Source organism: Oreochromis niloticus, linkage group LG20 (genome assembly GCF_001858045.2).
Source record: "Oreochromis niloticus isolate F11D_XX linkage group LG20, O_niloticus_UMD_NMBU, whole genome shotgun sequence".
NCBI classification, from domain to species: domain Eukaryota; kingdom Metazoa; phylum Chordata; class Actinopteri; order Cichliformes; family Cichlidae; genus Oreochromis; species Oreochromis niloticus.
Window position 1 is genome coordinate 36,892,695 of NC_031984.2, and position 14,800 is coordinate 36,907,494.

Below are 14,800 nucleotides of genomic sequence, written 5' to 3' on the forward strand. Positions count from 1 at the left end.
CTGAGGTAAAGAAAACCGAAGAAAGATTAAATCATACATACATAACAGTGTAAACTAAAATGTGCGCACTTATTTTAAAATACAGTATTATGTGAGTGTATAAATGAATTCATTCTAAACCAAAACCAATTCTTTATTACCCTGTAAATTAAATCCTATATCTAAAGGAAGAAAAATGTAAATGTAGTGTTATGTGTAAGCCTCTATTGTAACACTGATGTTTGGTGGATCACTGTGTGGCTGTAACTGCAGCCATCACAATGCAAGAAACTCAGTGAATGAATTCAAAGATACAGAAGGAACAAAAACAGTCAAAAGCCAAGAAAGCACAGAGACTAAATCCAAAGCAGGAAAACAAAAAGCAGTGTTACACACAAGGATCAGTGATATTCTGACAAAGAGGAACACGGGAGTAGTTATACACTGAGCCTGATTGGGAAATGACAAACAGTGGGGGAAATGACATACAGGTGACAGTGAATAAGTAAAAGTAACACAGGATACAAAAGAAAACTAAGCTACAAAGTAAAACCATTAAAAGACACCAAACACAGAAACAAGAAGACACACACCTAACATGAGAACAGAGACCGATGGGGAAAATTTCTAATTCTGTTATACATTTACCCTCCTCACATGCATCAAGCACAAGGTAACCTATTAGTTGAACTGTGGAAGGAAGCCGAACTACCTGGAAGACGCCAGGCACAGGGAAAATGGGGCCACATAAGAAGGCGCCATTTGGTTCCTGGTTTAGACCAGGAGTCTTTTTGCTGCGAGGTGACAGTGCTAACCATTCTGTGTGAAATGGTCTTCTTCACATTTATATACCACCTTTCAAACATAGCTAGGTTCTGCAAAGGGTTTTTAATGTTTCCCATTCACACTCACATGCTAATGAGGCAGAGCTGTCATGCATGACACCGGTATCAGAAACAACTTAAGGCTCAGTTCTGAGATTATAGGGGCAGAGAACCACCTGAGTTATATCCCCATGGAATATGTGATTCTACAATGATTCTGATCAATAAATGACATTAAACCAAAAAAAAACTATTTTTGTCAGTAACATCTATAAATTCATGTTAAGAACTTTGAATTTTTTGTACAAAATGTTTTATTTTTTAAATAATTTATAAATAAAAGTTTGTTTTTGTTTTTTTCACTTGCCAACCTCTGTATAAAATTGTATGAGGTTCTGCTATAACTTAAAGTAAACCTGAACTAGTACTTATGTTGCACTCATATAGTCATAGAATACGCATCTCCTCCTAATTTCATGTCTCAAGGAATTCTTTTTGTTCCACTTGTACGCAGCTAAATTGTTCCCCAAGGCATCATCCCCCAGTCACAGCATGTCAGGAAGCTTTTCTATGAGCACCTTGTCCTCCAGCGGTTATGACTATAGCCAAGATGCAGAGGCAGCCCACATGGCAGCAACAGCTATCCTCAATCTGTCCACCCGCTGCTGGGAGAGACCAGAGACACTCAGCACCAAGACCAGGGAGCCCTGTACCAAGGTGATGCACAGTGGATTTCATTTAGACGCATGCTTCTTTTTTAAACTACGGTTTAAAATAGTCTAACAATACACAGTGTATGACTCTTGTGCTCTTTGAGTTTTCAGTCACTTCATTTGCACACTGTGTCCTCATTTAGGAGGCGGATATTGAGGTGGATGAGAATGGCACCTTGGACCTTAGCATGAAGAAGACCAAGCGGGACGGAGTACAGTCTCCAGAGCCTTCATCTTCTTTATCTTCTTCCTCTCAACATGTGGGAGCCACTGCATCTCAGGGCCAGACTCAGCAAGAGTGGGAAGGCCCACTTGACTTCACCAAAATGGGTGTTGTCAAAGAAGAAGACCACGAAGAGGTAAGTGCAGACCTACTGTAAATGAGGACAGCTAGAGAAAATGAAAGTGAATCAGAGCTGATTTGTTGGTAAGCTACAAACAAAAAAAACACAAATACTTTAGAAATCTGTCAGAAACGTCTTTGAGCAAGCAGACTTGACTCCTCTGAGAAATCGTAAATTATTATTAGTGTAATAATTTAATTTGGAACACCAGTAAATATTTTCAATTTGGCATCTTAATCAAAAAACAATAATGTGCTTTACTGCTTTTTCTCCTTTCTTGGAAAACAATACATTAGAAAGTTTATAGATAACAGAAATATTTATATTTTAGCTTTAAATTGTTGGTTTGATTAAAGAGATGTACGTGGTGGATTAACCATTACAGAAACATAAAAAATGATTTAGGGAATTACCAGCACTGTTCACCTTACATTGGGTGGTGGTCTAATAAATTCAAGCACTGTGGCGTGGTTTGTGGCTCAGCTGCAGGGGAGCGGTGAAGGTGGCCCACAAAGCTGTTCTCCATCACCTGGTCATGGCTCCCTACTTCAGTAGGATCCCAGGACCTAATGAGAGAGGATCACTGAGCTGCAGAGAGAGTGGGCTGTAGAAATTAGACAGCGGACTGTCTTATAAGCTGTTTATACAAATGAAAAAACCACGCGCAGGAAGAACTTCCTGCCGGCCTGGGTCCTTGCTACAGTCACTTCTTTTCAGCCAGTGGAGGTGCTAACCCAGATGGTGGTTGACCTGGTGGCTGTGCACCGGGAGCAGGCAGTGGTGCATCGCCATCTCCTAGATAAGCTGCGGGATGGGTACTAGAATGTCTGGTTGCTTGGGCTGACTCTGATCACTGACCTATGACCACTGATCATCACAAATAGCCCATTTTGCCCCAGCAAATGAAATACAAGGGAAAAACACATAGAGTAAAGGCTGCAGTTTGCTCAGACCAGACACATCCCTTAATTCTGGGGACAGAATGGCCAGGGTTTATTAACCTTTTGGGGCAGTATGTGGGGATGCATTTACGACCTTTAGAGGCGTGTAGTGTCTGTGCTGCTCTCAATCGTGATGCTGGGTCATCTGATGCTGACTCTGGGGAGGAGGAGATGGCAGGGACTTCACTTGAGGCCCCGCTGCCTCTAGTAATTCACTCCACAAAAGATTTCCTATTATAACAGTCTTGTCATGACACCCTATGCTCAGCCTTTGACCAAGTGATTAGAATATGGTGATATGGTCACATAGTATGCCCTGAAGCAGCGCTGACCTACCTTTATTCTGGATTGATCAAAGATAGGCTTTATCAAGTGAGTCATGACACTTGCATGAAAGAGGAACGCACAGTTGTTGGTGCCTAAAAATCACCGGAAATGATTTTCCATTATAACCCAATGGCAGGTCATATGGGATATGATAAAACTCGAACAATGGCCCGATTTTATTGGGTGAGCATCCAGGCAGATGTGCGCCGATGGTACGTGTCCTGCCCGGAGTGTCAGTTGGTTAACCAGCCGGCCATCCCCAAAGCTCCTTTGCATCTGTTACTGCACTGCGATATCCCAAAGCAGTGTCACCGCCCACTATTTCTGCAAAGAGCGTGGGGCAGGCACTGTTTCAGGTCATCTCCTCAGTCGGCATCACAGAAGAGATACTGACTGACCAGGGAACTCTGTTCATGTCTTGTACACTAAAAGAACTGTACGAATCATGAATTTTAAAGTCTTCTTTAGCCACTCCAACTAGCCCTCTGCTGTTTGCAGTGCAGGAGGTGCCCCAGGCCTCAACGGGATTCCCAGGAAGCTGCGAAAGCATGGAGCAGACTGTCTCCTAAATTGTTTGCACAAATAAAAAACATTCAGATTTGGGAGAAACTGTCTGGCAGCCTGGGTCCTTGCTACAAGCAACATATGTCTTACCTTGCTTTAGGTGGAGTACACAGCTCCCTCATATACCTCATCTGAAGGTGAGGAAGAGGACCAAGAGAACTTGGAGGACAGGAAATACCCCGGTGAGGTCACCACCAGCAGCTTCAAGGTCAAGTTTCAGCCCAAAGACAGCAAAAAAGAGCTTCTTGTGTAAGTCTTTAATATTTTTTACAAACCTTGTGTGATGAAAACCATTTAAGACCTAACAGTTTTTTTAATGAATGGCAGTTTGTAAATTGGTCTGTAATGATCTAAAGCAGTAGAATCTCAAGATGGGTTTATAGTAGCTGCTATCTAAAGCTAATTAATGTCATATTAATAAAATAGTATCATACAATCAACTTCTGTTGATCATTGTATTGAATGCACTCAGCTTAACACTTGGGTGACATTTTTCAGACAGAAAAATGAGTAAGGTGCTATAAATGACATAAATTGTATTTATATGTATTTATTTAAAAATAATTTATTGCCTCTTTTATGTCTACTTCTTTTATGTCAGTCATATGGAATAGCGCTGATTCACCAACAGGATTGTCTTTTAGGTGTTACTTTTGCATCTGTTTTTTAATGTCTTTTTATAAGAATGTTTTCCTTAAACATATAAACAAACAAGAAAAAAAGGTTCATGATTCATATATTTGGGGTAATTTCCAGTTTTAAACATGGCATGAGGTCAAATAACCACAGTTTATGAGTGGGAGGGGCAGCGTCCCTCCACCCTCATTAAAATTGCCCTTCAGGAAATAAAACGATAGCAGCTGTCTTTTAAAGGCCAGCAGAGACACTTCATCCCCACTGACACCAAAGAGAGCCAATAGGTGGGGGTTAGGTGCTAGGGTCACATTGAGAAACTTGGACAGGGTGTGTAAAACCTCTGTCCAGAACTGATCATGACTAGGACAAGAGCAGTACATATGGATCAGTGAGGCTTGAGTGCACCGTATTTTTAGCAGTGCTGCCATTCCCTTGTTACCAACAGTGAAAAAATTGCAGCTGCTAAGAGGTTTCTCATTGTGGAGTGGGGTAGTGAGGGAAAGATGACAGCCCAGAGCAACGGCAGCAGCTTAAAACAATCAGGAAAATATTTATTGTCTGTGCCAGTGCAAAATGCTCTTTCAGCACTAAAAAGCTACTGTCAGGACTTAATAAAGACCCACAGCATCAGTTATATGACTGAACGGTATTTATACATGGACTGTTGTGGCTGAGGACATAGAGCAGGTCATCTACCAAGCAGTATGTCGGTGGGTCAGTACCCTCAAGTACTGAACCCAAGTTCCTCGCAATGCTCATGACTCACAACTGGAGTGTTTGCATGAATGTTAGAGCCGGCGCCAAGGTTTGAACCTGCGTGAGGTTGGGTGAATGAAGCTTGTAGTAAAAAGCACTTTGAGTACTCAGATTAGAAAAGTGTTATAGTTAAGTATCAGTCCATTTATACAGGTGTTTTTGTAGCTTGCTTTATTGCATATGTAATTATGAGTTTCTCTTTTAGAAGGGGAGAGTATTTAAATGAAATTCACAATAATACTGGCATTTTGAGGAAAAAATACAGAAATTTACTTAACTAATATAAACATGGGAGCAAAAGACAATGCAAGACATAGGATGTGCACACAAGAAAGCTTTTGTTTTCTGAAAAGTCTGCATAAGCACTACACTGATCTGCGAATGTGTTCTTGACCCTAGGTGTCCTACTCCAGGCTGTGATGGCAGTGGACACATTACTGGCAATTACGCATCACATCGGAGGTAAGACCTCAAGTCTAGCTTAGAAGTAATGTCCAGTGTTTGCTTCTGCTGTTTTCAAAGTGTGATTATAGTAGAAAATCATTCATTTTGGCCTGTACTGCTGACATTGATTCTTGTCAGCATAAATTTGGCAGGAATAATGATGGCATTTTTGTAAGTTTTACCTAAAGCTATCTGTAAAAAAAAAAAAAAAAAAAAAAGGAAAGAAAAGAAAGAAAGAAAAATCTCATTAGCGTCTTTACTACGTCTGTCACACAGCAGTCAGAACACTATTCACCATTACTGACACACAGTGTTGGTCAAGTTACTTGAAAATAGTAATTATTTACTAATTACTTCTCCAAGAAAGTAATCCTGTTACTTTACTGATTACTTATTTTAAAAAGTAATTATTTACTTTATTACTTAGTTACTTTTTAAAAACGTGATACACAACCTGAATAGGTAATAAATGCCCATCTCTGCTGACACATTACTTTTATGGCATCCAATCCTGTGACTTTCTAGTGTGTGTATATAGGTGTGTTCACTGCAGGAAAAGAAAAGCATTCAAGCTTCTCACACATTGTCAAAATACTGTATTTACTTATAATGCCTTCTACCTCCAGTACCTGGCTGAAGTCAACAGTCAGACCAAACTCTTCATCTCCTCAGAATAACCACAATGACAGGAGGGTTCAAGTTCCCTCTCTATTCTTAGACCAGGTGAACTCGGGCAAAACTGAGGAAATATCCACCTGCTGGTTTCTTGTGTGGGCATGTTCTTCCTATTGGCCAGATCTATAAACGTCAGCATGAATTGTCTGTATTGCTGTGAGAGCCTTGCAATAAAGTCATGACAAGGGTGTACCCTGCCTTCTCATCCTATGACAGCTGGGAAAGACTCTAGCCTCCATTCCCCTGGCTTTAAATTGAATAATCACAAGACACATAGAAAATACTCACTCATTTTTTTTTCTTTACAAATGCTTCCCCTAACTAAACTCTGTGCCAATTTTTTTTACTCTTCATTGACAAAAGCAAAACTCATATTTTAGATTACACACCAACAGTGCTTTGAAAGGCAATTTCAAGATGAAGAAGGTGCAACGATCATGAAGAACATTGTTTGCTTTCCCTCAACAGCAACACTCTTACTGCGGACTCACTGATGACATTATTAAAGAGGGACAAATTTGCACATGTTTATTCCAGTTCATGCAAGAAGGTGGAATCAAAGAAGTAAACTTTGTCTAAGTAACAAATGAACATGTTCATCAAGGATACAATGAAGTGGTAACAGAAAAGGTTTCCCATAGTAATATAACAAGTTTTAAGTCAAAATACATTTCAATCATTGGGAGAATAGTGTGCAAGGCCATCTCATTCCCACAGCTGACATATAGCTTTGCTCCCTCTTTCCTGGTGACTTGCACATTCCAGAGCCCTCTGTCTTTATTGGAGGATACAGTAAGTGATAACACCTACAGGCCAGTTGGTTTTTTTGCATCAATTTTACTTGACAAGCATCACATTTCCTTGCTTAAGGCTGGCTGCTCCGATGTCCACTTCTGTGAAGTTGTCGTGGAAACAGATAATGTTTCTGCCACTTGTCCTAGAATGTGTTAGACCAGTTTTGAACCCTGTGTCACTGGTGTTTGGATAATATGGACCTACTTTTTGAGTAAGCAAATTAAGGTGTGAGAATGAAATGATTTGAAACATACCTGGACATTGTACAGCATCTGTGCCACATCCAACATTTTGGCTGTCACTGGCCAGTCCACATGAGATCAATGGTAAATTAGGATTCAAAAAGTTTGTCCTATTCCAGCCACCACACAATACAACTTTGTTGTTATTTTGAAGGCGACTGTTTGTTTTTCCTGTGCAAGCGAATGCAGCTTCACTTTAAATCCATTGGAACAGAGTTTTATGAAAGAAGCTGGCCTTGAAAGTTGTCAGCTCACATAACAAAAAAAAAAACGATTTATGAAGAATGTAAATATGGGCTTCTTAGTACTTATTTACTGACGTCAGGTAAAGCCATGTGCTTAGTTTATGGAGATCAGATAGCTGTGTTTAAGGATTCCAGTTTGAATGAACATTATAAGGCTAAACACAAGAAAAAGCACAACAATTTGTCTGATGCAGAGTGGGAACAGACATTTGAATCTTTGCTAAACATTTCCTCCTTGTCTCTGGACTAAAGCTGCAATGTCTATGACATAGGCCAGATATTCCATCTTTGTACACTAAAACAATTAATGAGTTTGAGATTAGAGAGGAGCTGGCAGCAATGCACTCAGTGAAAGGGACCACAAATATAGTGATTTGTTCATAGAAGTGAATGCCTGCTTAGGCAAGCCTGGGCTGAAATGGGACAAACTGGCAGGTTTTATGATTGGCTGTCCAAACCAGAACTGAAATTGGTGTTTTTGCATTGTGTTATATACCGGGAGGTGTTGTTGTAAGTCAGTGCTAGTTTTGTGAAAAGGAAGGCAAGGACATCCTTGAGCTCTCAGGTGCAGAAGGGAAGGCGGACCTTGCTGTCGATGTGAGTGTCCTTCCTATTTCCACCTCAAACACTGAACCTGACTTTAATGCACTTATTTAAATCCAAAACATAATGAGTGAGATTATGTTTTGGGGGAAAAAAAGAACTGAGAAACTGCTGATAAAATAATTACTTCAAACAAAACAGAAATTGCATTTTGTATAAAGTATTTTGGAAAAACAATTATTTTGTTATTCATTGTGGGTGTTTTGATTAAATAGTGATAAAATGTTGGCATTTTTACTATGCCTATTTTCAAAAGTGGCTTGTGTTCTGCATATCACAGTGAGTTTAGCAGTCTTATTGTCTGTGGAAATAAGCTATTGTACATTCTGGGTGGTGTTGATTTTATAGAGCAAAATCTCCTATTAGATTAAACATTTAATGATAGGGGTACGTCTTACTGTGTCCTTGAAAATGGTCTCCAGAAAGACATTATCATCCATCCTTATCGTCCATCCTCAATTCAAATGTTGCAGAGCCTTGCTGTCAGTTACATTCCAGTAAACATACCAATGAGCTGACAAGCTGCACCAATGTGGTGCAGCTTGAACAAGATAAGACAGCTTTATTTGCTGAAAGGGGAAATAATACAAAACTATACTGATACATCTATAAACTAACACACAATGAGCCACACAAAGACAAAGAAGAAAACAAAAGGCTTAAATACACAGGGAATTACGAGGGAACAGGAAACTCATGGGGAACACACCTGGGGCAAATTACACACAACGAGACAGAGCATGTACAGTTAAACATAACACATGAGACAAGGTAGCTTTAAAGTAAGAGAAGCAAAGCAAAACATGGTGCAAACAGACAGGAGACTATCAAAGTAAAACGGGAAGTAACAGGAACACACGCACAGAGGTGCAGACAGACACACAGAGAGATGGCTAGGGAAACATGGATAACATGACAAGCAGGGGGGAGCAGAATGAAACATGAGGGAAGCAAGACACAAAGACTCACAACAAAGATAAACACAGCCACACTGAGGGCAAAGACACAAGGGGGAATCTAAAAAAAGCTAAACAGAATAACCTAGGTACTGTAGACTAAATCCTTAGAATAACAAAGTGGACTTAAATATAAATTAGAATACAAAATGATATCAAAACACTAGAAAATTCAAAATGTTGGGTCAAATGACTCAGGATCATGACAATAAGTCCAAAATCCAATTACAGAGTAAGGTGTTCAATCCAGTCAGACATTTGCCAGCTGCTGTGGGATGATTGCACTAAAAACTAAAGAGAAGATGATAAGCAGAATCCTGGCTTACCTCCTCTATTTCTCCAAGTGCCATAAGATAATGTGTAGGGCACATGCATCACATATTATATCACATGCTCTAATCACTTATTCCAAAACTGTCCTGAAGTAATGCAGTTGCAATCTGTGGGTGGTCGGTAGAAAGCACTTGCATAGAAAAAAGTACTTGTGTACATGGGTGACTGAGGCAAGTTGTGTAAAGCACTTTGAGTGCTCAGATAAAGAAGTGCTGTATTATGCAAGCCATATCTTGGTCCAACAGTGCAGGGCCTCAGTGGGACAGCCCATAATGTGGGCTGACTGTGAGGTGCCCACACTAACAAGAGAATGGCCCACAGTGTGTCCCACTGTAGACCTGCAACAGATCTACAGTATGCTCAGATACTGGCCTGATATATTTTACTTGTTGAGCTCTTTTGCAATATATCAATTAGAGCAAGTATAACTTTAATTTTACTGAGGTTTTAAATCAGTCCTCTTCTCTCAGTCTTATATTTCTGACATTGTAATAAAACATGTTCTATCATATAATGTTTTCATGTGTTTTAGAGAAGATATGAAACACCTTTACTTTTGTATTATAAATAATATACCAGCAAATGTGCCCACGAACCGAGGGGCTGTGTGAGCAGGCAAAACCAACACTTATCACACATCCAAAGGGGTGTGCCCACACAGGATTTCCCTAGGCAGTGCATAGTGAAGTGTCCACAGAATTCCTTCTGGGGGACACAAAAGGGCAAAATTTTACTATGGGGCACACTTGGGCTAGCCTAGCCAAGCATCACAGTCTTTTTAAAACCCATAAAGGGAACCCAAAGGTCAGAATTGTGTGGGCAGGGTAAGTGTGGATTTGCCCAGCCAACACAGTCTCGCAGTTCACCCACATCTACTCACTGTGACCCCACACAGGTATGTTTGCTAGGTTCAGGGAAAGCCTTGTTTATGTCAGCAAGACAATACTAAACCACATGCTTGCCTGCAATCTAGCACCACACTGAAAGTGTTGGAATTGTGAAACAAAAAGTGTCACTAAGTGTAACTTTTAAGAGATTTCTACTTCTTATCTCCTTATTTTGCAAATAACTAAAACTAGTTTTTCTAACAGCTCTCAGCTAAAGAAAATTCTTCAAATTGTTTATAGCTTTGGAATTTTATCTTTATCTATTTAGGTTTTACATAGATTCCCATTTTGTGGGTGGGGTCTCGGGGGTGGGGGTAGCATTGTACACGCATTGAAAAGGTTTCTTCAGCTCTAGTGAAATGGCTCGTGTAAAATTTGTATCTTCACTGCTTTAGTGTTTGTTCAGCACATTAGCACAGATATCTGGAACCTCTCACACCTGACCTAATGTAATGAAACAAACACTTTTGCTCTTGCTCTTGACGAAGGCGGTTGCAGTTTTCTCCTCTCCTCTTCCTCCTCTCCCTTAGCTTCCCTGCTTAGCCTCTTGTGTCCTTGTCTAGTCTCGTGTTTTTTGTATTACTTTTCCCTGGAACACTCTCTCACAGTCTGTTCTCTAAAATCTAAAAGAGAATTATGGATTTGATCAACTGGTCTCTGAATGCAATTGACACCCCTTTCTCAACAAGAAGTTTGGGCTTGGGTGAGCCTGAGTGCTGAAGATATCTACCTATTTGGAACCATCTCGGCAGATATCTACCTATTCGGAACCATGGTAACAGGGTTCTGGCTGATCGGAGCTGGCTTGGCCCTGACTTACCGGAGAACTAAGGAAGCGGAACCGGCTGTTCAAACCTCCACAAGGCTGCCCGCTGGGATTGAAACAATGGGAAGAGGTGTGAGTTTCTCAAAATGGGCTCATTGAGTGCAGCACGGATAAGATCTTAGAAAGGCTTACGGCTGCTGTGAATACTCAGAATAAGATCTCTGAGTGCAGACTGGATTACATCTCGGAAGGGCTCGCTCGGAATAACATCTCTGAGCGTAAATTGGATGACATCTCGGGGAGGCACACTGTCGTGAGTTCTCAGAATCGGCTCTTTGGGCACAAGAATGACAACATCACAGAGCGCAAGTATGGCGAAGCTCGCGGCTCTCCAACGGGAGATTGAGAGACCAGTGTTGGACTGTAGAACTGCTTGGAAATTCATATGACCTGTTCGCACTAAAGTAAAAAGCACCATCACTCATGCGGATACCCCTTCGGTGCCAGCTGCGGTTGCAAGGCTGGAGCTGAACAACAACACCCTGATAACGACTGTGTTTAGACTGTTCTTCCCATTCTATGCAAGGCCACCTGGGTTGGCTGGAAGACTGTTTACTTAGCTTGGCAGGGCGAAGGACACTGTCTCAGCTGAACTCTGGACACACATCATATATACACATGCAGACATACACTCATCCCCCCTCCCCCCTCCAAACGCCTTCAACGCTTATTCCCTTCCGATGCTGATGGTGGATCAAGGAGACCAGCGCACAGGCTGCAGGCCCGGATGTACTGTCTAAATCGGCTGTCTCTCACCCTTTACCCACCCCTGTTGCTTGTCATGTGTTTCTTTGGTGTATTAAGAGTTTTTTTCATGTACTATGTGCAGAGGTGTTTTTTTTCTCCCTACTGGAGCTCAGTCTGGGGGGAGTTTATTTTTTTTCTCCTTATCTTTCCTCATGTGGTGCTTTTTCCATTGTTATACCTCTCTGACCTGTCTTCCCCATGTGATGTTTTTGTGTAATGTATGTATGGTCGGAGGGTAAGATGGCGCCGCCATTGCGTGCAATAGGTCGGCAGCCTTATGAAATTTCCCCTTGTGGGACTAATAAAGGTATATCACCTAAATCACTTAATACATGGTTACTGTATGTAGTGTATAAGCAGTGAAACTTTTAAGGATTTCCCTTCATTCTCTCTTCATTTGAACTGACGAGACCTTTCAGATGTTTCAGCAAACAGTAGACTGTTACATTCACAACTTACACCATTCAGAGTAGATGACTCTGATTATGCCAACGAACATATTTAGGGGAAGCTAACAATGACATTACTTGAATTTAAAATAATACCATTTCTATCCTTGCTGTGTATCCTGCTCAATTCTGTCCTGGCTCTGCAGTCTAGTTCAGGTTCTGGCTCTTTCCTTCACTCATACTCAGACATTCTGATCTGTCTGGTGTTCTGACATTCTCTCTCTAACCTATCTTTCAGTCTGTCAGGCTGTCCTCTTGCTGATAAATCACTTCGGACCCTCATGGCTGCCCACACAGCAGAACTAAAGTATGTGTGCTTTCTCCCGTCTCTCACCTCCACAGCTACAGCTCTGTCCTTGCTCTCCTTTTTAAACTAATATAAAATACTAATATTTTTGATATAATGCAATATATCAAAAATTGGAAACAAAAAAACATTGATTTTAAATAATCTGGTGGAAAAAATCATTTTTGCCAGCAATGTGCTAATAATTTACATTTGCAAATTGAATAAGTGCCCATGTGTGCGTGTGCGTGTGTGTGTGTTTGTCTCAGGTGTCCAACTCCAGGTTGTGATGGATCAGGCCACATCACTGGAAACTATGCTTCACACCGCAGGTGAGAGTTTGCCTTCCTAATTACATGTTCGGTAAAGACTACAGACTTACTCAGTGTATGTATGTCACACTTTGGCAATAATTTTTAAAAAAGTCTGTATGTAGACTTGTTTTCTTGGTCTCTACTGTTTACACAGTCCACCAGTCTCGCTAAGACAGAAGCTGACATTTAGCGACAAGCATTGAGCTAACAGAATATAATGTTCAAGTAAGCTCACTGTAAATGTACTGAGTCCTTGTAAACTGTTAACATGCACATCAAACAGAATCAGCTTCACCTATATTAGCCTACATGTGTCAAACTATACAAATGACTTTTTTACTTTTTTAAATCATTCTTTTAAAGAATTTTATTTATCAGCCTATGTTTAAGCAAAGCTTTGTCTTTTCTGTGTGGTCGAATTTGTTCCTCTGTGCCAGTTTGTCTGGATGCCCCCGAGCCAAGAAAAGTGGAGTCAAATCAACCCCTACCAAGGACGACAAAGAAGATTCTGAGCTGCTCAGGTTTGCAACCATAGCTCATTAGCACCGTGTGTGTGTTCGTTAAATTATAATTTGGCTTACTTTGGCTCAAAAGAAATGTATTATAGATATTAATTATCAGAAGATGAATGTTACGTTCCCCTGAGGGGTCTAGGCGGTGAGGGGAAGTAACAAAAGGTGTACGGGTCAGAAAAAGGAGTCAAGGAGGCAAAGGGTTAAATTAAAGAGTTTTATTAAAGTAGCTCAACTAAAAGAGACGGACAAGCCGCTATCACCATTTAAGAAAACAAACAAAACTCAGGCGTTGATCAATAAAGTAAAACATAAGCCAAAAAGAAAGAGCAGCTCACTAGCTGCAAACACGGACATGCAGCTCACTAGCTGGAAACCACCAAAAACACAGCTCACTAGCTGCAAACACAACAAACACTCAGCTCACAAGCTGTAACCACACTAATGGCACTCTGGCCCAGAGCTCACCTTTCCCTGGGCTTAAATCCCTTTAATTACTGACGAGAGTCAGCTGTGTAAAGGAGAAAAAGGTGGCACCTAAGGCAGGAGAGAATGAAGGACACGCCCACACAATCACCTTCAGGAGGAGGCCCTGCTAGGGCCGTAACACCCCCTCCCATAAATACAAACCCGTGGTTTGTCAAATTATTACGATAACCAAAACAAGTCCATAACCGTTTCATCACCAAATTGCAGGCTTTCCACCTACCAAACCCTATAGCAACGGTTAGGCATTTCCTGCGGAAGCTGCCAACCCCATCTCAGTGGGTTCACAACATTGACAGAGAGTGGCCCCAGACCCTCGAAACAGTGTCCCATGTGATAGCCAGGGCTTTGGACCATCACATGTGGAGAACCCAGCAGGCTGCTAGTGGGCCTTACAGAAGCACTCCGCAGACGATTCCTCAGGTCAGGGGTACAGGCATGTTTGTTAGCCAGGAGTGCAGATCTGAGTGGTGGTGCTATACATGACCTGTCCCCCTGTAGGCCATTTTGAGGACCTGGGGAATTGTCAAACAGCAGCAGCTCGGGGCTAGTTGACCCCTTACACTGACCACAGGAGCCCCTTAAGCAACTGAGCCCCAAGTGTGGTCTTTTGCTGGGCCTGACAACCTTGTCAGTTTGGGAACCCTGACTGACTTTTCTCAAAGCAGGCCCTTTTTGCTTTGAGTGTGCTTTCTGTTTGAGTTTCAGCCTCAAACAGTTAGCAACAAGATGTCCAGGTTTGTGGCAGAAGAAACACAGCTTTGTTTTGGGTCTCAAAACCACAACTTTTTCAGCCTTGTTAGCTGGCTCCCTCCTAGCTCGCCAAGATGTATTATAGTGAGAAGGGAGATCACATTCTACAGCATTTGTTTTATGAGTTAGGGTAAACTCATCTGCCAGTATGGCAGCCTGCTGT

The 14,800-nt window shown here is 41.3% G+C and overlaps 1 protein-coding gene across 7 annotated transcripts in view; it reads left to right on the forward strand.

Moving 5' to 3' along the window:
* Positions 1–14,800, forward strand: part of LOC100694572 (myelin transcription factor 1) — a 55,043-nt gene that overhangs the window by 12,840 nt on the left and 27,403 nt on the right. For 6 of the 7 annotated variants that reach the window (XM_025901497.1, XM_019350109.2, XM_019350106.2 and 3 more), the window contains 7 exons: positions 1,318–1,520; positions 1,660–1,875; positions 3,793–3,941; positions 5,484–5,546; positions 12,525–12,593; positions 12,842–12,904; positions 13,324–13,407. In XM_025901497.1, coding sequence (XP_025757282.1) covers positions 1,318–1,520; positions 1,660–1,875; positions 3,793–3,941; positions 5,484–5,546; positions 12,525–12,593; positions 12,842–12,904; positions 13,324–13,407 — 847 coding nt within the window. The remainder of the gene's footprint in view (positions 1–1,317; positions 1,521–1,659; positions 1,876–3,792; positions 3,942–5,483; positions 5,547–12,524; positions 12,594–12,841; positions 12,905–13,323; positions 13,408–14,800) is intronic. The other variant, XM_019350110.2, reaches the window with a different exon arrangement.